Raw genomic sequence first — 23,775 nt, forward strand, 5'->3', positions numbered from 1 at the left:
CCTTTGTTAGGGATCCCAATTCGTCGGTCATCCGACGTGACGTCGGGAGTGACCGACTGAAAGGGAACGTCTCGGTTACGTATGGTAACCCTCGTTCCCTGAAGGAGGGAACGGAGACGTCAAGTCCCGTCGCCACAGCTCCCGTACCACCGCTGAGCAGCCGGGTCACCGGCTCGGCTCCTCAGCGAAAACCTGAATATGCGCTGCATCTGCTGCCTACTTATACTCACGCTGTGATCAGCGGCAGCTGGATGCAATAATCGTATGCCAATGTGCATTGGCTCGTTTAGTTTAGTTTAGTCTCGTCGGTCTTCCGACGTGACGTCTCCATACCCTCCTTCAGGGAACGAGGGTTACCATACGTAACCGAGACGATCAGATTTGAGACTTTAAAACATGATTGATGGAGAATCAAGTAAAGTTGAGCTGCTTCAGTCCAGTAAGTGTTCATCTGGAAATACTGCTGCAGTTATTCTGATGTTTACTTGATAAAAATCAGTCAAGATTTGACAGCAGAAAGACACGTGAAGCTCCAGCTACTGTTACACTACAAGAGCTTTGACTGAATAAACTCTAAACTATCAATCAGACTACAGAAGGCATGTAAAGATTGTGTGAAATAGGTTCAGCAGCAAAGTTTTGATCATGTTGATCATTTAAAGGCATTAGAAATTTGAGTATCAAATATAATACAGTAGCTTTATAGGGTTATCATTCAAAAAAAGATAATTTGTATGTTTCTGTTGCATCTTTCTTCTCAAACACTCTCTGAATTGTACTTTACACTACTTTAAATCACTGGACAAGTCTAATAATGCGGTCCTCACAGTACTGACCGGTGTTGAACATCATGAGGTCATCTGTAGGGACGCTGTCCAGAATCCCTCCGTACACATAGATATTCTCTCCCAGAGCCGCTGCACTGTGTCTCAGAGTCCGCAGACACACTCCTCCAGTCAGCAGCTTCTCCCACGTCAACGCCACTGACGCACAAGACAATCCACATCAAAACTCAAGCATCTTAACATGACGACAACAACACAAGCTGTTCATTTGAATCTAGAAATCACATGCATTTACACAATTAAAGGTCTAGTGTCTCACCAATGTCAAAGCAATAGATGCCTGGGAGACACTCTTCAGCTTCAGGATGAGAGGAACCTCCAAACAAGTAGAGTTTTCCTTTAACGACACTATGGGAAAAGGAAAAGTGTGGTTTTGAAAATTTAATTTTTTTTTTTTTTTATGTACATACTGTTTAAAAGTTTGGGGCCAGTAAGACTTTTTTTTTTTAAGGAAATTAATACTTTTATTCATCAAGGATGCATTAAATTTATCAAAATTGACAGTAAAGACATTTATAATGTTACAAAATGTTTCCTTTTAAAATAAATGCTGTTCTTTTGAACTTAAAATTGACAGTAAAGACATTTATAATGTTACAAAACATTTCTGTTTCAAATAAATGCTGTTCTTTTGAACCTTCTATTCATTAAATTATTCCTGAAAACTAAAATGTATCGCGGTTTATCACAAAAATATGAAGCAGCGAAATTTTTTTCAATATAAATAATAATCAAAAATGAGCAGCAAATCAGCATATTAAAATAGAACAGTTATTTGAAATTGCAATAATATTTCACAAGTTTACTGTTTTTGATTAAATAAATGTATTATAAAATATAAACACGATTAAATAAATGAACCTAAAACTCATTTATTTGTTTTTATATTTTACAATAAATTGTTTTATTCATTTATTGTTTTAATTTTTGTAATAAATAATTTATTAGTTTTTTAATGTAATATTTAGCTTTGCTTTCTTTTTTTGTTCCCTGTTTTTTTTTCTTTTCTCACACTTCATATTTGGTTCAGGTTAGTTTAAATTTAAAAATGCACAGTTAAAAACATTTCACTATGTACCATATATATATATATATATATATATGGAGGGAAAAAATACTCATAATTAAATCATCAAATAAATTTGAAATATTTAAATAAAATATATATTTAAAATATAATAAAGAAATTTGAAAAAAATAAATATGAATGATTTCTGAAGGATCATGTGACACTGAAGACTGATGCTGAAAATTCCGCTTTGATCACAGAAATAAATTACAATTTAAAATATATTACAACAGAAAACATGCAATTGAAATTGTAATAATATTTCACAATTTTTTACCGCATTTTTAATCAAATAAATGCAGCCCTGGTGAGAATAAGAGATTTCTTTGAAAAACATTAAAATCTTACTGACCCCAAATTTTGAACAGTGGAAGTTTTAGTTTTAAATATTAATACATGAACTCTCTTATTACCATAAAGTGTGTCCCTCTCTCGCTGTGGGAACGTCACCTTTCTGAGGCATCAGCTCCCATGTAACTCGATTAGGTGAAACTAAAACAGAAGAAAAATACATTTGAAAAGTTGCAAACCATCATGAAATCAATAATACGTTTAGGAAAAGCATTCACTTATGTGTTAACAGCGAAATATTTCACCAAAGGTACCTGTAACCATGTAAAAGTCATTCAGATAAATTGGAGGATCGTCCTATGGATAAAAACACAGTTGCACAGGCATTATGTTTGGATCAATAATCTTTATGAACACAAAGAGCAGTTTTCAGCGGTTTATTAGATTCACACACCTCTGTGATCGCGCTGGATGCTCCTCCAAACAAGAAAGCGATATTTCCTGCTACAGTCATTGCATGGCCATATCTGTGAATGATACGTATAATGCTTATTTTCATTTTTTTTTCTCCTTATGGCATAAACATCTGCAAGCAGAATGAACTCACCTTGGGCTTGGTGGGACTCCTGCGATTTCCTTGTCAACCCAATGTCCACTCGCTAAAGCCATTTTAGTGTAGTTATTGTCTTACAATTAATTTATTTAATCTATGTCCTGTGATAATCAGCAGGGAGCGTATCATGTGCTAAATGTTTTCCTGTCCTTTGGGATTCATTCACACACAGGTTCAGTGTCTCTAGCAGTGGTAAGATGAGGAAAGTGTTGCCTAGTGATACAGATCAACAAACTTCAGCAGCTCATCATGCTAACAGATCTGCTGCCACAGGGACCCATTTAACTTAATGGAGGCTAACCATAAAAATAATTAAGTTTTAAGACAAATTGTTTCAACAATATATTTATTTTATAAAACTACATCCGTTTTTATATATTTTTTAAAAGGTCTTTATCACAGACAGAATAAAACGCATTTAAATAAAATTGTATATGTTATAAAACTACATAATCTGTCATTTCATTTTATAAAAGGTCCTTATCACAGGCTACACAATGAAACACACTTTTAAGTAAAAAAATAAATAAACAGAAACGCGCTGCAAATACTCACAGATTAAGGGAAGCACAAGTGACGAACCTGGCTGGGACATGCTTATCAATCTCTGCTCTGAAAGGTGAGATTTTTGTTTATTTTAACATCCTGATCATATGATTCCTTACCTTTTTTGGATATTGTTAACTTAAATAAGCCAACGAAATACACAATTACTGTAACTGTGAAACATTATGTAAGCCTCAGCCGGGTAACTTACAACTTCCTTTACGAAAATTAACCATGGTTTTACTATAAAAAAAAAAAAACTTGTTAGTTAAACCACAAATTAACCGTGGTTTTACTATACTAACCATAGTTTTAACCATGATATTAGTAGTAAAACTGTGGTTATACAAATGGTAGTCAATAATATGCCAAAACCATGGTAATTACACTTTTACTATAATAAAACCATGGTTAATTTTCGTAAGGGAAATGTTTCAAGGGGACCCCAACAACCCTAATGAAAATTAACCTTTATTATAGTAAAAGTGTAGTAACCATGTTTTTGTACTGATTACCATTTGTATAACCAAAGTTGTACAAATACCACGGTTAAACTATGTAGTAAAACCATGGTTAATTTGTGGTTACCATGGTTTAACTATAGTAACCATGGGTTTTTTTTGTTTTATTTATAGTAAAACCATGGTTAATTTTCGTAAGGGTTCCGTTGTGGTCTGTGCTACTTGCAATGCTATTTGGTTGCGCTGTGAGGATTTGCAGCACGTTTGTGTATTTGGTTGTGTTGTGAGTATGTGCAGCACATGTGTTTTCTAACTTTGCTAGTGCTTTTTCTATTTGCATGTGTTTTCTTAAGTTGCAGCGCATTGAGCTCTCTCGGCCACCGTACGGTTGAATTTATATGGACTCTGAATGAGCCAAGTGGCATGGATTTGAGGAAGCAGCAGTGTGGAAGTCAAGGCTGTAGCTAAAACGCGGAATGGAGTTTATTTTATTATGGCATTCTTCAAGTGGAATGGATTTGACTGACGGCGCTCTGAAAAGTGAAGACAAATTGCGCTGAATTAAGAGACGGTAAAAGTGAGTGGGTCCAATATCATTGGTCTTAAAAAAAAAGAACCATACAATGGTTCCGGTGCCCATGATCTGAAATAGGTCATACCATTGATATTACCTGAGAAGTTAAATACACTAGAAAACTGCATGCTTTTAATATGTGTGGAGTAAGAACATATAAGGTAGCTGAAGTGTTTAAAGGGGTCATATGATGCTATTTAAATTTTTCCTTTCTCTTTGGAGTGTTACAAGCTCTTGGTGCATAAAGAAGATCTGTAAAGTTGCAAAGACTAAAGTCTCAAATCCAAAGAGATATTCTTTAAAAAAGTTGAGAGTCAGCCACGCCTACCTAAAACGGCTCGTTCTAACACGCCCCCACATGTCTACGCCAGGATGTGGGAAGATTTGCATAACGCTGCCCAAATGTTCACGCAAAGAAAGAAGGCGTAACTTTTATTCTCGCTGTAGTATTGTTGTTGCCGCCGCCGCCATGTCGTGAAGGCGCTGTGTGATTAATTGTGAAAGCGAAACTACTTTGTTTGGTCTTCCAAAAGAGGACGATATTGCTTCGTCATGCCTGGAGCTGATCCGTGCTGGTCGCTGAGGAAATACTACAACTTTGGCAAGTTGTAGTATTTGCAAGAGGCAAAAAGACAGTACTCCAGGTGGATAGCCCATCGTTTCAGCGACAGCAGAGACACTCGGAGCCTGTGGCAGGGGATACAGACCATTACGGACTACAAGCCCCCACCACGCACCTGTGACAGCACCATCTCCCTGCCGAACGAGCTGAACGTCTTCTTCGCTCGCTTTGAGGCACAAAACAGCACCACTGCACAGAAGACTCCACCTCCTGTGTACAGTGTTAACTCACGCAAGTGCCACGTTCGGTAAATTCCCCACTCATGAGACGTGCGATCTGCACTGCCTCGTCTCTCTCTCGTGTGCGTTCTGCAGCAGTCACTTGGATAAGTCGTTGTTGCTTGTGGAACTTGTTGACTTTGCACTACATTTTTTGGAAGGTAATGGTACTTTTATTTCAGTATATTTTTTCAGTACTCTTTCCACCACTGGTAAAAATCGACGCGTTTCAGAAAGGCGGGGCATAGAGGAGAAACAATAATGTACAGTATGTGGAAAATGTGTTTTTTTAAACTTAAACCGCATAAACACATTTCATTACACCAAATACACAAAATAATGTTATTTTTAGCAGCATCATATGACCCCTTTAAAACATACGTGCACAATGCAGTTTAATGATAAAGTTTACCCTCTTTAACTTTTGGTAATGGAGTGTTTCACTAGTTAGCAATAAACCTGAATATGCTCTCCTGAATATGTTCGTAGATTTGTGTTGGATGTCTTCAATGCGGAAAGCAGTTATCTTCGGAACAGAAAAAGAGATATTTTAACAAAAAAATGAATAACGAAAAAACTCAATGCCGTTCTTCAGATAAAGGTGATCCACAGGATGCAGCCGTTTTAGCGGCTCAGTGTTCTACTTTTAAGCAGGCCATTTACATCCAAATGTTACAGAACACAACCTATAAATAGATTTTAGAATATAAACTGTTTATCATCTATTTTCAGTAAGACTAAATAGAAAGTGTGCGCCTGCCATTGTGCGTTATCTTGAATCAAGCCCAACAAATGTCGGTTTTAAAAACAGTGGATGAGTAATTCACTCTTTGATTTGCTTAACTTCAGCCTCCTTTGAGATAGTTTTGACAGACACGTTTATTGTGCCTTATTTTCAATGTGTTTATTGCTAAGTTTAGTGTAGCAAAATAGAAGCGCAGATGTAATTCGTGTGCAATGTATCTGGTTGCCATGACAACCTCACGTACGCTACACCTACACCTAGAAATTATGGTTTATAGAGTTTTAAATATGGATATTATTCTTAAACAAATGCATTGATTAGCTTCAGAAGGCCTTTATTAACCCTCCGGAGCTGTGTGGAGCACTTTTTATGATGGATGGATGCACTTTATTGGACTTCAAAATCTCAACACCCATTCACTGCCATTATAAAGCTTAGAAGAGCCAGGACATTTTTTAATATAACTCCGATCGTATTCGTCTGAAAGAAGAAAGTCATATACACTGGCTTGAGGGTGAGTAAAGGTGCTTTCGCACCAGAGGAACCTTTTCATAATTCCGAGAACTATTGGTGGAAGTTCCCGCTTTTTGGCATGTTCGCACCGCTGGAACTAGGAACGTATTTAGTTCTACATTTGGGGGAACTAATTTAGCACCTACTTCAGAGTAGGCTCTAAATTAGTTCTATAGGAACTACCAGTGGCGTAAGTGTACACTGATTGGCCAGACGCATACGAAACACCGGCTACCCGGCATTTTTAAAAAGCCATGTAAACATATTTACTCCACGAACATGGAAGACAGCCATAACGGCATTTCTGCTGTCTGCAGTGTTGTGTTCTTTTCTCAGCCTTGATGATAACACTGCAAGTTGTCATAGGAGATTTAATCAGATTTTCACGCTCTTTCAATCATGTAAATTGTGCATTTACATTCCATCTCCGTTATCATGAAACCCGTGACACACAACAAAAACAGCTGCGATCGCGGCGTCCTCCATTCACATGTTATTGATGTTTGTAAACGCCACACCGCGAATAAAGACGTCGCTGTCGGCCGCTTCAGAGTTCCCGCTGCCGGTGCGAATGCAACCAGGAAAACTGCCCGACTGGTTCTCTAGGAACGACCCTGCTGGCTAGTTCCTAGAACTAAATTCCTAGAACTACGTGGTGCAAAAGCACCTTAAATCATTTTCATTTTTGGGTGAACTATCCCTTTAAGAAAACAGTCCTGCGCAGGGCTCTAATGATTTCTGAAGGATCATCATGAAGTAATGGGTGCTGGAAATTAGGGCTGTGCAATATATCGAAATTATCGAAATATCGCAATATGCATATCGCTACAGCTTGCAATATTTGGGGCCATGAACAAAAGACAAAGAGAAAATCACTCACTGCTCTTACCTAAATAACTTTTGTAGCTTAAATAAGAATCAGTGCATATTGAATTCAAAGAGTAAATACTACGCAGTGTTTTATTTTTCCTTTTTATTATTCAGTTCCTAAACTCATGTTAAAATGACATTTTTATGTAATGCTCGCGTAAAACACTACCGTTCACTTTCAGAAGTTGTTGTAGGGGTGCTTTCTTATTAGAATCAGAATCCGAATGAGCTTTATTCACCACTTAAGTGTGCGCAAACACAAGGAATTTGTTGTGGTTTTACAGAAACTCTTGGTACATACATACATGCATACAAATAACCATATATATATGACACAAGATAGTTATAGAAGTTCACAGAACTGACTCAGCAACAGCTGAGTAAAACTGATTCATCTGAGCATGTGGCACTTTAAGCATTCTCGTATCGCATATCGAATATCGCATTATTTAATGAGTTATCGCATATCGCATTTTTCTTCAATATCGCACAGCCCTACTGGAAATTCAGCTTTGCCCTTACAGGAATAAATTACATTTGAAAATATATTAAAATAGAGAACACATAGGATTGTAATATTATTTCACAATATTACTGTTTATACTGTGTTTAATAAATGCAGCTTTGGTTAAATTTCTTAAAAAATCGTAACTTTTGACTAGTACTGTATATGTGAAATAACATAATTAATTAATAAAAGTTATTTGTAGCAACCTGTAATAATACTGAAGTGTCATCCTCCACTTTTCCACAATTCCACAATTGGTCCGCGCCTTAGTAACATCCTCTGAAAAGGGAAAACATCATCTGATAAGGTAAAAAGAGCGTGACGCACCTGTCACTCGCCCAGTGAGAAACCAGACCATCATCCTGAGTCCAGATCAGCTGAGACCAGCATCATCCGCATCATGCGAAGCTGGTTCAGGAACAGCTGCTCGCCGCGCGGCGTCGTTGTTCTGCACGCTGCAATCACGTAACGGGGGAAGACAGAGCGGCACCATTTCATCGGTACGGTCTGTTTATTACTGGATGTGACTTAAACAACCGATCGGAGCTCATTTTTGGCCGGTTGCACGGCTGATCTCGGCGGTAAAGCGCAGATATGCACGCAGCAGGACGCATGTTACGTCGCTCACGTGAGATGTGATGAAATGATGATGAAGATGATGATGGCCCAGGGGGAGAAAGACCCGAAACACACCGGCCAAGTTGTGCTGGTCAAGAAGATCATAATGAAGCATGACAATCCGGTAAGAATAACACAGATATAACGTGTCACTGTGACTCATTCATTAATTGGAGCGCCTGTTTTTGTTGATATCAGCTACGGTAACACATTCCGTAAAACATTTAAGCATTTAAAATGATAAAATGTGTATTTACATGGCTTATTGATTTATAATACGCTTGTATAAATATGAATGTCTTATTAATTGTAACGTTACATACGTGCGCACGAACGCTCATCGGCTACCTGACAAATCATAACATTTTGGATTTTTTAACACCGACTGAATTGTTGTTTTATCATGTTATGCATAGCATAATAATCTTTAGGCTCTTTATAACAATGTATCGAGACGTGTCGTGTGCGATATCGATCGATGAGGCGATGCTAATGCTAACGGCTACATTGGCCGATTGAAGCGCCGCTGTCGGTTGTTACGTAACTGACGCACGCGCGCGAGGTCTGTTGTCATGGGGACGCCGAAATCTTCGTTCATTTATTCATTTGCGCATCCTGTTGAGTAAATTCTTCCAATTTAGTATATTTATTAATAAGACAAATATTAATGTACTAATTTGATGTTTTGCTCAGCTATATATTGTGTATGTACTGTATTTTATATAAAATATTTTATGAAAAAAAAATATAATTGTTTATAATTTTATATAATTTTTTTTCATGTTTATAAATATGTATTATATATGTGCGTCTGTTTTATATATAAAAATGTATATTAAAATATACGTGCATATGCACAAAGTTATTTATGTATAATAACTATAACTATTTAACTATTTTAAATACACATATATGCATGCATTTATAGTAAAATATAAAATATTAATGTCTCTGTTTCCTGCTTTATGTATAAAAGGGATGAAATGCCATTATTAACATACTTATGCATGCATATTAAGCATCACAGTGAATTCTTTCATCTGTGAACGTCTGTCAGCAGTGGATTGAGAGTTTGGCACGGCTGGATTTCTTTCGTCTTTTGTGTGTCTAAACGTCCCGGAGGAATAGCAATGAGACGAGTCCCATTGAAAGCGGAGGAGTCTGGAAATGTGCCACATTCCCGATTATAATTAGCATTATTAATAAAGAGCTGTGTATGTGTGTGATGTTCCAGGTCCGGCAGGGCATCGGGAAGCCGAGCGTCTATCATGCTGTTGTGGTCATCTTTCTGGAGTTTTTCGCCTGGGGTCTCCTGACCACACCGATGCTCATGGTGAGCTGCTTTAATTCTCATTCATGTTTGTAGTTCAGGTTTATCAGGATAAAAGCTTCTATTACAGGTGCTATTAGTTGTTTTTCGCCAAAATTCACACCAGATGATGTCAGTATAAGGTTAAAGACCACCGTCTTTTTTCTGGAACATCTCACAAAGAATCAAACCTTCAAAAAAAAAAATATATATATATATAATTAAATAATACAATTAAATAAATGTTTTTTTTAAAGAACTGGGGTTTTCAAACAGTGTGGTCTCCAGTGTTGGGGAAAGTTACTTTTAAAAGTAATGCGTTACAATATTGCTTTACTCCATGAAAAAGTAACTAATTGCATTACTTAGTTACTTTTTACGCAAATTAAGGCATTATGTTACTTTTGCGTTACTTTTTGTCATCTGGGCTGGGCTTGCTTATTTTATTTTATTTTTTTTATAACAAAAAACCCAAAAGTTACTAAAAACTAAAACTAAAATAAAAAGTAAATTAAAGCTAAACAGAAAAAAAAAAAAAAAAAAGTATATTAAAATGACAAAAGCACATCACTAGCGGTTATCTGTGTTATATTAACTAAAACTATTACAAACCATTTTCAGCAATTGAAATAAAGCTTGAATACAAAATATAAATATTAGATAAAAAACTTAAACTAAAATAAAAAGTAAATTAATGCTAAATAGAAAGATTTTTTTTTAAATTAATAAAAATGACAAAATTGGTTATCAGTGTTATTATTAAAAATGAAACAATTAAAAATAATTTTCAGTAATTGAAATTACTAAATAAAGCTGAAATTAAAAAAAATAAAAATAAAATGTAAATATTAGATGAAAAATTTAAAAACTAAAACGTACTTCAAAAATGTTCAAAAATTTGAAATCTTGAAATGAGAAAAATTTGAAATGTTGCTTTGGCAGTTAACTGAAATAATTTGAAATTGAATGACTGAAACAAAAATTAAATAATAAAAATAAAAGAAATGAGAAATAAAAAATAAGATCTAAAAATAAATGAAAGCTAAATGGAAATATAAAAAACTAATAAAAATGACAAAAGCACAACAAAATGTAAAATTTAAATTGAAAATGTAAAAATCAAAGCAAATTCAAAATATTAATAAATAAATAAATAATATAGTAGTTTATGAATAATACTACAATAACACTGGTTAACGTCATCTCTAGTCTCTGGTTGTTTGGGAAGGCAAATAAAACCAGGGAAAAATACACATGAAATAACTTTGAGTGCACCTTTCATTATGAGATATAAATTGTATTGTATTTGTTCTGTCTATTGAAATGTGCATTTTTCATTTGTAGGTTTTGCATGAAACGTTCCCCAAACACACGTTCTTAATAAACGGCCTGATTCAGGGAGTGAAGGTACGTGATGTGATGTGAATGCAGTGGACTGGTTAGTTCGTCTGTGTTGGTTTTATTGTCACAGTGATGTTTCTGCTTTGGTTCGTCAGGGTCTGCTGTCGTTTATGAGCGCTCCGTTAATTGGCGCTCTGTCAGACGTGTGGGGCAGACGATCGTTTCTATTGGTTACCGTGTTCTTCACGTGTGCGCCCATCCCGCTCATGAGACTCAGTCCATGGTGAGACCATAACTGACATGGGGGGAATTTATATATATATATAGTTAATAATTATGTAATGTTAATTATGTATGTTTACAATTTATTCTTAAAAAAAAAAAAAAAAAAATTATAATAATATATTTTATGGAACATAATTATTTACATTGCTTAATCTTAATAATTATGATTATATAATATTTTAATATTTGTTATTTTTTTCTTTGTATTTAAAAAATGTTATACAAATATATTATAATGTTAATTGTGATTGAATAATAATTAATATACTATTTGTAACAATTTATTACTTAATGCTTAATTTCTTTTATAAAGTTTATTTTGTAATATTTTCTTTATTAATACTTATAAAATTACAGAAATAACACATGTGTGTGTATGTATGGGTGTAATTTAATAAATATATGATGTTAGTAATTTAAATATTTAATATGATATTTTTTAGTTATACTCAACTTTGATTGTCCGACCAGCAGTGATGTGGTTGAAATGTTTTATCCAATAATCACAAATCAACTGAAAAATGTATATAAACTCAGTGTAAAATGTTTAGGGAGCTCTGTTCTTAAATCAACATGTTTTCTCATGTTTCACTTGTTTTTAGGTGGTACTTCGCCATGATATCGGTGTCTGGCGCTTTTTCCGTCACTTTCTCTGTAATCTTCGCGTACATCGCAGACGTTACGGATGTGCGTGAGAGGAGTACGGCGTATGGACTCGTAAGCGGCTCTCTTATTAAATATAAAATGCATTTTGGACTGATCTCAGAATCTCAGAGAGGCTGTTTTAGGATATTTCTGTTTCCAAGGTTCTTCTGCATGACCTGCATTCAGTGTCCTTGACCCAGCTGGATAGAAGAGTTGTATTTCTATCTGCTTCCAGGTTTCTGCGACGTTCGCAGCGAGTCTGGTCACCAGCCCGGCCATCGGAGCGTACCTGTCAGCCAGCTACGGAGATAATCTGGTGGTGCTGCTGGCGACTCTCATCGCTCTGGCCGACATCTGCTTCATTCTGCTGGCTGTCCCAGAGTCACTGCCCGACAAGATGAGGCTCAACACATGGGGAGCGCCAATCTCCTGGGAGCAGGCCGACCCATTCGCTGTAAGGATTTAAAGGAGGATTTTACAATTTATTTTTTATTATTATGATTAGTGGTTGACCGATATTGGTTTTTTGACAGCCGATGCCGATATATTGGAAAGCAGGGTGGCCGATATAATTGTATTTATTTTAATTAATATTTAAGAAATTTAAAATCATTTGAAAATGGATAAAAAAATTAATTTGTAGAATAAACATACTTATACTTTAGATGACATAGTATTTTTTACAAATAAATAAATATAATTAAAAAGGAAGTAAACACTGTAACCAACAGAGCACTCAGTATTCTAGGAAGTTTGTGTGCATTGGGAATCATATTTTTAAAATAAAGCTAAGGTAACACTCATTTTACACACAGCACAAAGAGAAAATGACATGAATATGACAGTGGGGAAATGCATGAAGTGCAGCATAATTTGAAATCACAAATTTTATGTTTAAAGCATTCAATTTGCACGGACCGAAAGTCACGCAGAGAACACGCGATCATGCAGGTCACATGCACACTTCACAAGATCTCACAGCTGGATTCGACTAAGTTTGCAAGGTTTGTAAAATTAAATGTTCATTAGTCATTCAAATATTTGGTTAAATGATATAAATGCGTATTTGCTGAACGCTGACGGCAAACGAGAAAGTATTATAATGTTTGCCTTTCTATTACTAATAATATAAAAGCAATCGTTATAATACTGTAATGTATACATTTTAATTCCTTTGTTTAACAGTTCTATCGGATTATTAGACAGACTTCTATCCGTATTAGACAGAACTGTTGATGACGACAGCGAACAAGAGGGAGGAATGTGAGCACTGTGTGCTCAGACGCTGCAATCTCAGCGCCGTCAAAATAAAAGTCCCGCCTCAAACGCATCGGGCAAGCAGAAAAACTTATCGGCCGATGCCAATATTTGAAAAATGCCAAATATCGGCCGATATATCGGTCGACCACTAATTATGATATGCACACTATCAGTCAAAAGTTTTTGCAAAGTAAGATTTTTAATGTTTTTTTTAAAGGATTTTAAAATTATTTGATCCAAAATACAGCAAAAGCAGTTAGATTGTGAAATATTTTTACTATTTAAAATAACTGTTTTCTATTTTAATATATTTTAAAATATAATGAATTCCTGTGATGCAAAGCTGTATTTTCAGCATCATTACTCCAGTCTTCAGTGTCACATGATCTTCAGAAATCATTAAATGTCTTTATTATCACTTTTGATCAATTTAAAGCGTCCTTACTAAATAAAAGTAGTAATTTCTATAATTTCTTTCCAAAAAAATAACTAAAAATAAAAAATTATACTGACTCCAAGCTTTTGAATGGTATAGTGTATAATGTTACAAAAGCTTTTTATTTCAGATAAATGCTGATCTTTGGATCTTTCTATTCATCAAAGAATTCTGAAGGTATCGGCCCCAAAAAACCCATATCGGTCGGGCTCTAGTAAATATAACTGGTTTGTTCATAAATATGTATTTATAATGTAATGTTCATCTGTAATGTTCTGTATTTATAAATCTCACTTTATACAATATTGCTTACAATATTGGCCTAATCAGACTAGTACTGATGATTAAAATATACTGATATCCAAAACTCCTTTTATCATTTACTAAGCGTTTTATTGATGCTTCTTGTGTTTCTTCACAGTCTATGCGGAAAGTTGGGCAGGACACGACCGTTCTGCTCATCTGTATCACAGTGTTTCTGTCCTATCTGCCCGAGGCGGGTCAGTACTCCAGCTTTTTCCTCTACCTGCGACAGGTAAGGTGTTTATTTCTTGGTTTTTAATGAACAAAAGTAAAGATTCTATATTTAATGTTCCCGATTAAAGCAGCTGTCAGCTTCCATTGAACTTTAATCAGCGGTTTATGCTGCATGTTTTCACTGTCTGCTACTGTCGAACAGTCCCATGATTCATTAGCTCGGATAGAGCTGCACTGATGACTGGAAGGGTTTTAGCAGCAATATGCTTCTAATTAACTAAACAAGTAGGATTAGTAAACAAAGACACTACCATGCTACTTCCAAACTTCCAAAGAACAGCATTTATTTGAAATGAATTAAGTTAATGCGCCCAATTTTTTTCCCATAATATATTTATTTATTTAGTTTTATAATTATTTGTGACCCTGGACCACAAAACCAGTCATAAGGGTCCATTTTTTTAAATTGAGATTTATACTGGACTTCACATGTTTAATTAAACATGCAATGTAACAAGGTCATGTGACAAGAATGTAGCAAACTGCAGTTTGAAACATTGTTGCGTTCTACAGAATTCTATTTCACACAGTCGTCGGGTTCTCAGGATGGTTCAGCTGGATTGTTAGTGGCATCCTGTCTGAGCGCTGAGTTGAGTTGAGTGACGGCTCATTACTGGACATAGCAGAGTTCACTGGATCGGGGCGCGCTGGTGCAGACTGATAGTGACGCGGCTCTTTCTCTGTGTCTCTCAGGTCATTAACTTCTCGCCCAAAACGATCGCGGTGTTCATCGGCGTGGTGGGAATCCTCTCCATCCTGGCACAGGTATTTAATTGAGGCAATATTCTTGGCTCTGCCTTATTACTCGTGTCGTTGAGCCGGCGAGCCGTCTCATGAAAGTGGCTCTCGCAAACGCTTTCTAATTGAATTGAATTCCTTTAAAAGTTCAACTGTAAATGTAATGAAATATAGGCAGGGCTGTAATGAGCAGATAGCATGGTGTTAGCTGGTTTATTTAAGTTGAGGGGTTTTATTTTTAGCCCTGCAGTAAGCAAGGTGAATTCTAGCAGCTTTGCTCCGATTCAATATGACACAGCAATGAAAACAATGACGTTTCATTATAATAACAATAACACAGCCCTGCATGTAGGAAAAATTGTCTGCTGATTTGCAAAAAAGGCCTAATTTTAGCTAATATGATGATGCTGAGTTCAATAATATACATCATATAATAAATTGGAAAAAAAAATATATATATAAATAATTTTTTTATAAATATAAAAAATAAATATCACATAATAAATTCAAATATAAAATAATAAATCTTATTTTTTAACATATATTTCACATATATTTTTTCACAAAATAAGAATTAAGATTTTTTTCGAATGATATGTATCAGATTTAATGCACTCATCAAAATAACAAAAGCTGTTGAATGTTAAACGCTTTGGTTTTAATGATAAAAACAAGTATTTAAAATGTATAATTTAACTTACAATCTGCAAAAGAGTGGAAAAATATATTCAAATAGTCTGTTTAATGTCTCAGAGCTTTACATAAAAACATGTTTATGAATAAATAAGCTTTTTTCCCCATGAAATCTGTAATTGTCAGTCACTGTTTGGATGTAGTAAAACACCCAAAACATCTGCTCATGTTTGCATTTTCTAGTCACTCGCTATAAATCTAACCTTAAAATCAGGAATAGGCATGAATTAATGTCATAAATGTGAAAATGGGCTGAGAATTGCACAGCAAGCTTTATGAAGATACATTTAAGACCTTTTTAAGACACAATTTTAATGAATAAATTAAAGGGAACATAATTTGTCAATATGATCTTTAAATGCAAATGTCTAGGAAGCACAATGAGTTGTATTAGCAAGTTTGAAAACACAACTTCCTACAGACTTCTTGATTCATTTTACAAAAAAAAAACTGTGATGGAAATATCTTTTATTCTACATTCTGATCACTGCAAAAAAGTGATGTTCTTCCTCAGTATATTTGTCTTGTTTTAAAGTGATTTTTATGATTAAAACGAACAAAAATCGACTTAATTCAAAGGGAAAATAAGTTTTCATTCCCCATTGACAGATATTTGTTCTTTGTTTTCTTTTTCAATACTGAGGAAGATGTTAATTTTTTTGCAGTGCATGCAACATTTAATGCCATGACTATGAATTTAAGATTTTCTGCAATTGCAATTGGTCGTTGGAAACAAAAATGCTACAAAATGCATCATATTTTGTGATAAAGTGTGATGAACTCAAGCAAAACGCACTATTTTCAGAATCAGCACCCAAAGTTAGTCCAAAACGAGTATTCGTTCAGCAAATATGATGCAGGGCAATGTAAAGATTCATTCTCTCCTGTTCCCGACAGACGCTTTTTCTGACTTTATTGATGAGGACCATCGGGAACAAGAACACGGTTCTTCTGGGTCTGGGTTTCCAGATTCTTCAGCTGGCCTGGTACGGTTTGGGGTCCGAGCCGTGGTGAGTTAACATCTAGATCAAGAGAAATGACCTGCTTATGCGAATAAAACATAACAATCGTCTGGTTTAAGAAGAGCAAGTCACTTCAGTTTGATGTCCAGAAGCGATTGTCGTTTATGCTGATATTATTTGTGTTGTTGTTTAGGATGATGTGGGCGGCCGGCGCGGTGGCGGCCATGTCCAGCATAACCTTCCCTGCAGTGAGCGCTTTAGTGTCACGCAGTGCGGATCCAGATAAACAGGGTAAACTCTTATATGCTAACTTTTGAGATTTTACCTTTTCAAAACTTTAAGGACTGAAGAAAAACAACATTTGTCTTTAAAACAAGTAATGAACTGTGCACTTAGAGAGCAGGAGCGTGCATTCAGAAAGTCCACGGTTTCATTTCATGTTGGTTTCTACTAACGCAGTGGTCACCAACCTTCCTTGACCTTCCAAGATCCTTGACCTCGGCTTTTATGAAAGACAAGACCTACCTATTGAAGAACTGATAGAAAAAGACAGCCCAGATTGTAATACCAATCTGAGGCCTTTTATTTAGTGACGATTTTTCATGGTCAATTTGGATAATTTTTTTTTTTTATGGCCGATTCCAAAAGTGGTCGCAGATTTATTTATTTATTGTTTATTTGCTCTATAACAAGCAAACTAGTCTCAAACAAAAATATCTGTAGCCAATCACAATCCAAACAACAAATGATACACCCATGTAGCACGAGCAGTTATTTTTTTATTTAAATGGAATTTTATAATTTCAAGATTTAAAGCAAAAACAGGACAGTCTGACTTTATCTTTGTGAAATTATGCAGCATAAAACATCTGCATGAAACAAAACCAGCAGACGGGCTGACAGCAGGTACCGCTGTAAACAAAGCAGCGCTGCGCTTATAAATACTACTGGTGATGGATGAGGTGATCCCCCTCACAATGTAAAGTGCTTTGAGTGCTTAGAAAAGCGCTATATAAATGTAATGAATTATTATTGCTATTATTATTACTTAATATGGAGGTAAGAGAAAAAGAAAATACCATTGCCATCGAAACTTTTCTGAAGTTTCCTTCAGTGATACATTTACCCCCAATTCAATATTGATATATTCTTCCTATATTTCGAGCATTGTGAACAGTGAGTTTGCTCTGCCTGCTACAGTATTTTCTCCTCTTTGCGTCCGTCTTCAGCGACTCTGGCCTCTGTTTACAGCCGTTTACAGTCTCAGACTATCACTGCGATCAACGGGTTGGCGACCACTGTACTAAGGCATTAGGAGTTTATGTTGTGCATATGAGCTGTTTTTCCATCCGTGTGTGTTGTATTACCTCAGGTCTGGTTCAGGGCATGATAACAGGGATTCGGGGGCTCTGTAATGGTCTGGGTCCGGCACTGTACGGCTTCATTTTCTTCCTCTTTAATGTGGAGTTGAGCGGGATCACCACCATCCAGCCCGACTACGCCATCCCACTACAGACCTCCACAGAGGTACGTGTCAGTCTGTCTGTTATACAGGAAGAATTTGAAATTGCTTCAGTGAATCAGTTCAAAACATGGATTCAGTGATTCATTTGCATCATCACTCAAAGGCACTCCATGCATGGCATTTTTAATGCTTATAATGTTTATTTATTAATGTAATTATTTAATCTATTTGGCTGCAATGACATAAAACATTAACTTTTAAATATAAATAAATAAATAAATAAAATATATAAAAGCAAATCAATAATAATAATTATAAAAATGATCATATAAATATAAATGTTTTTGTATATAAATCAATTTAAGAGCAAAATATAACCAAAATTAAAGATATAAAAATAATATAAAATAAAAATGATATTGCTATATATTATGCTATATATGATCTATTTCGTACAAAGCTTTTGCTGTATGATGCAATGTCAAAATGATATACTGTATATATTATATGTAATAAAAATATATAACACATCTGCTACATTATTTTGCATTATTATTTTACTTCTTTTCATTAATTTGCATCATCATTCAAAAGTGCTCCCTGCATGGCATTTTCAGTGTTTATTTTTAATGTTTAGGAATTATAATTATAAAAATAATATATAATTTCGCATCTGCGTATAAGTAAAATTTTATTACAATCATAAGTAATATAAAATACTGGTAAACAGAACGAAACATTTACAAACACTATAAACATGTATTTTAGTTTCCTTCACTCGACAGCAAATCCTTTAAATTGTATGTTATTCAGAACAGGAATTAAAAATATAGGCCTAAGTAAAAAAAACAAACATTATTTAGCCTATAGTGGCATTGATTATTAACAACATTTCTTATAAACACCAAGCCTAAATGTATTTATTTAAACAATCTAACAGCATGTGGGAAATGCACTATACAAATAAACTTGGTTCGTCAAAAATGTGACAAATTGTGTAAAATACAGTATATATTATTATATAATAGTATATATAATACATAATATAATACTTGGCCACATGTCACTTTCACTACTTGATATATTTAATAGGGCTAGGTAAAAAATATAGGTATCTTGATATTAATCGATTCTCATTTTTACGGAACGATATCGATTCTTAAATCCACACTGGTTGAGAGATTTTTTCCTTGAAAATTTGGCATGTGTACCTGATATATATCCAAAATAATCAATACTGAATCGAATCGCAAGCTTGTGAATGAGAATCGAATCGTGAACTTTTTGTCAAAACCCAGCCCTAATATTTAATATATATATTATCTATATCGCACAGCTTTGTTTCTATATCGAAGTGAATACTCACTCATAGCTTCAACAGTGTCATAAATCCGTGATGACTTCCTCTAATGCCACTTACCTTTCGCTTGTTTTTTTGTGTAGAAGACCATAATCCCCGGTCCTCCGTTCCTCCTGGGCGCCTGTACAGTGGTGGTGGCGTTTATAGTCGCTCTCTTCATCCCGGACCACCCGACACCCCCAGCGACGCCCTGCCAAACCCTTAAGAGCAGCGCGAGTCTAGCCGGCGCTCACACCAACACGCCACTGCCGGGGAGCGACGAGGACTTCGAACCGCTGCTGGAGGACAGCAACGTCTGACTCTGAAACAAAATCACGTTTGGAAAAAATGAAAAGGGCGTCAACACATCGCAAACCCTCCATCTGCCCGGCGACTAATGTTTGAGAGCATGCGGAATTTATTTAGTGTGTTTTTTTGTTGATTATGACGAAACGGTTATTGGTTTTAAACTCAGAGGCTTTTTTATTAAGCGTTTTTACAGCGTTTAACATTCAGTGTTCAAATGAATCAACACACTAAGGGCTCGATCAGTGGGATCGTATGCGTTCGGTTTGATTGCAAAGCTCTTCATGTATATAGATATTTGGGCAAAGTGCAGTAAAGTTTATTGTACTGTATGCGGAGCTTGTGGTGGCTTGAAAGTCGTGAGATTGAAGAAAAACTGGGTGAATTTCATGAAATCATGATTTAGGTCATTACGACCTGAAGAAGAAAAAAAAGCCTATTTTTAGACTTTTCTTGACATTATTTTCAAGCACATTTTCTCCCTCCTAAAAACAGGCTTTATTTGCATTAAGAAAAAACTAATTTCTTGTGATTTTAAACCGATTTCATGAGATTCACCCAAACGGAATTTGAGATTAATACCCCGACAGTATTTTTATACTGCAGCGATTGAGCTAAGTTTCCTTACGCAAGCCTTAAAGTCACATATCCTGTGGCGTATGGCAAGGTTTTAATAGATTAGAGATGCATCCAGTTGCATGAACAGTATTTGTGGCGATGTTAACCAAACCCGAAACACTAGAGCACCAGCGGTTTGGTGTAGTTACTGATGCAAACGTAGTTCTTTTAGGCCAGTTAGTTGTTTCGGACATGGCTTGATTGTGAAGTTCTTGAATTGTGTGTGTGTGTGTGTGTAAAGGTTCTATGCAGCAGTGATCAAAAATGGCATTAAATTTAAAACAAAAATGGGTTGCGAATGCCATTTCATGTTGAGAAACATGGGTTAAAAATCACAGTATTGCTTAAAATATTACATTTGTACAAGTGAAATTTTACCTTCATTTTTACTTTCAAGAAAAAAATTGGCAATGTGCATTTGTGAAGCTATTTTAACTCAACAATATTTATATATTTCCTTAAGGATAATTAGTATTTATTAAAAATCAGCCAACATCTACATACCAGCTACCTCATTTTTGGAGGTTTCGATGATTTTGTGAAATGAGGTGAGATTCGACCGGACTATATTTTTATCTGCGTCTTGTTTTTTAGCCACATTCCATTTTCAATATGGGATTTTGGATTTTTCCAAGATTCATTAGAATTACAGAAGAATTTCATTGTTTTGTTCATGAATTCCATATTTTCTCATACAATTAACGTTTTCCAAGCTGATGATTTATTTTTTTGCATGAACACTGGTGTGAATTTCCAGAACAATGCTTTATGTTTCCCAGAGGCCTCTGTCTGTTTTGTGTGAAGAACACTGTTTGTGGAGCGTCTCATTAGAGTTTGAGGTCATTGTTTGACTGACCTGTGCTCATTTCCTGTTCCACATGCTTATCATTTCCTCCACTTCCAGTATTCCATACAAATATGGCAGATATTCCATTCAGAACGGTTCTGGTGACCTGTGAATCAAACAGAGATCCTGAACAGAATCTGAATATTTGCTTCCCATCATTTATTCTCCACCCTTGACCCTTTTTCCATGTGTTTGCATCATTTCAGCCATATTTATAAAGCAGCGATGTGAAACTTTAAGCTTGTGTGTGTATTTATGATGCGACTGCGGAACGTGACATTCCAAAGCGTGTAACGGCTCAGCCGTAGTTCCCGCGCGTTTTGGTTTTGAATATATTCGTGCACAGCTTGTAACGGCGGTTTAAAAACGCAATAGCGACGGCCATATTTATTATTTTAGGATTGTAAAGCATTGTATATGTATTGAATAGTATTACAGAAAAACTTTTACATGTTGCTAGACCCGCAATATTTTTGGAACAATTAAAGTGCTGCTCCAAATAAGGTCAACCATCGTCAGGAGCAACACGCACGCGTTCCCGAGAATAACTTTCCCTTTTCCTTTCTGAACTCGTCAAGTATTTGTGTGTCTTTCAACGGGATACACAAGGTGCCTGAAGTGTAAAACATGTTTGTAGTGGATCCGAGTCTGACTGTAAATACCGAGTACATTGAGCAGCTGATGAAGATGAAATGTACAGGGACCTTTACGTATTTATTGTCATGTATTGTGGGAATCGATTAAATAGGTGCAAATGAATAAAGAACACTAAGAGTCATGGCGTGATGTGTTTCTTAGTATTTCAGAATTTAGTTCACTATTTCTCTTATAGTAATCAGTATTTCAGTATAGTAAATCAGTATTTCTCTTGACCATTAGATGGCGCTGTTGTGCTACTTAACGTTCAGGGATTTCTGAGAACATTAGCAATGACTTAGCATTACCTCGTTTTTGTCTGACAAAACCGTTTGTGTGCCTGAAAGCACACGTACATCACAGAGACGTCTATTTGACGTCTCTAAGAAGTATTTTTTAGAGTGTTTGCTCATCTGCAATATGTCTATAGGACGTTTCCTATCAGATGTCAAATAGACGTTTAGAAAATGTCTTTAAGATGTTCATGATTTAGAGTGTATGTAAAACTGACATCTTAGAGACGTCTATAAGATGTTTGTACACAGCAGATGCTTTCCAGATTTTTACCAGACATCTTGCAGACGTACCTGTGCTGCATGGTTTATGAATATGATAATCAGTACCATGAAATATCTAAAAGAACCAAGGTATAATGTGGCTATTCGCTCATAATCACATTTAGCGCCACACAATCAACTAGTTTGCAGTCTTTAACCACAAACATTTCAATGACTTGTAAATTGTACAGTGGTTCAGAGGAAATTACCAGCACCGTGCATAGAAAAATTTGCATACCTATAAATATTCCAAATGCATGATCATTTACTGTAAATCACACTGGGAGTTCATTTCAAAATGTCAACCAATCAACATGCAATAATTTCCCACCCACTAAAACTCAATGTATAAACAGATGCAAAGTCATCAAGGTTCCTTGGTGTTTCAATGCATGTGAAATACTCTCAGTCCCCACTCGAGTTCTCAGATCTCCTCTGGATGGCAGTGTTGATGTATCCGAGATGTCTGACTGATGCTGAACCCTTGAGATCTCATCAGAATAACCTCAGCACAGTATCTAAATGCCTCTAATGCAGTTCAGTTTAGCGATGCTACAAAACGTTCCTTTGCCGTCCAAAATAGAATTCAAAACACTTTGTTTCATTAGGAAATTACCAGTAAAACTAATACCAGTTTAGTTTTCATATTGATAGATTCATCAGTGTTGTGCCCACCTAAATAAACAATGCACCCACAAATTAATTAATTAACTTAACTTACTTGCGTACATTCAGTTGTTTTTGACCTGTTGTTTAGCAGCATATGCAAAATGTTCCTTCTCCATGCAATAGCAGACTGAGTGAACAGACTGTAAAGGTTAAAAAATGACAATAACACCATAAATGCATCAAAACATAGTACAGTATGTCTATAGACACAACACAGTGCAATGAGTAACTCAAAATACAGCAAAAACACCTGTGAAAAATCAATAGGGAAAAATCCTTCATATTAACGCAGCACATTGGGCCCTGTTTTTACAGACGTTTTTGAGAGTGTGAAGTCATACGATGCTTTATTTGACAAATCATTCTCTGGAAATCTTCCCATTTGCCATCGCATTTCCACAACTTTCTGTCTTGCAATATCTATTGGCCAATCCCAACATAGATAATTTGGGTTTCTAAGTGCTAATTTTCTTTAGTGGTGCTAAAATACACAAAATAGTGTGATGTGACACACCATCTACTTTTGAGGCACTAAAGGCCATGCTATATTGTTATTGTTGTCAATATAATCAATGTGGCAAGTTGGCAACATATTTTGACACTGTGCATGCTATCACACATCTGTGTAGTTCATAAATA

At 35.5% G+C, this 23,775-nt stretch overlaps 2 protein-coding genes across 2 annotated transcripts in view; one reads left to right on the forward strand and one right to left on the reverse strand.

The window, feature by feature from the left end:
* The window catches only part of LOC107687379 (tip elongation aberrant protein 1), a 13,207-nt gene extending 10,088 nt beyond the window's left edge, over positions 1–3,119 (reverse strand). The window contains exons 1-6 of the mRNA XM_016484674.1: positions 2,813–3,119; positions 2,660–2,732; positions 2,520–2,562; positions 2,328–2,406; positions 1,105–1,193; positions 837–983 (exon numbers count right to left, since the gene is read on the reverse strand). Coding sequence (XP_016340160.1) covers positions 837–983; positions 1,105–1,193; positions 2,328–2,406; positions 2,520–2,562; positions 2,660–2,732; positions 2,813–2,874 — 493 coding nt within the window. The 5' untranslated portion in view covers positions 2,875–3,119. The remainder of the gene's footprint in view (positions 1–836; positions 984–1,104; positions 1,194–2,327; positions 2,407–2,519; positions 2,563–2,659; positions 2,733–2,812) is intronic.
* A 5,134-nt stretch (positions 3,120–8,253) lies between these two features.
* On the forward strand, positions 8,254–22,052 carry LOC107687378 (hippocampus abundant transcript 1 protein-like). Its single transcript, XM_016484673.1, has 12 exons — positions 8,254–8,617; positions 9,728–9,826; positions 11,147–11,209; positions 11,299–11,426; positions 12,031–12,145; positions 12,309–12,527; positions 14,191–14,304; positions 15,000–15,071; positions 16,635–16,747; positions 16,893–16,990; positions 18,072–18,226; positions 19,608–22,052. Exons 1-12 carry the CDS (start codon positions 8,519–8,521, stop codon positions 19,821–19,823), a joined length of 1,491 nt encoding a protein of 496 aa, XP_016340159.1. The 5' UTR covers positions 8,254–8,518; the 3' UTR covers positions 19,824–22,052.
* Positions 22,053–23,775: the final 1,723 nt, after the last annotated feature.

This window comes from Sinocyclocheilus anshuiensis, unplaced genomic scaffold (genome assembly GCF_001515605.1).
Source record: "Sinocyclocheilus anshuiensis isolate Anshui unplaced genomic scaffold, SAMN03320099.WGS_v1.1 scaffold3005, whole genome shotgun sequence".
Taxonomy (NCBI): domain Eukaryota; kingdom Metazoa; phylum Chordata; class Actinopteri; order Cypriniformes; family Cyprinidae; genus Sinocyclocheilus; species Sinocyclocheilus anshuiensis.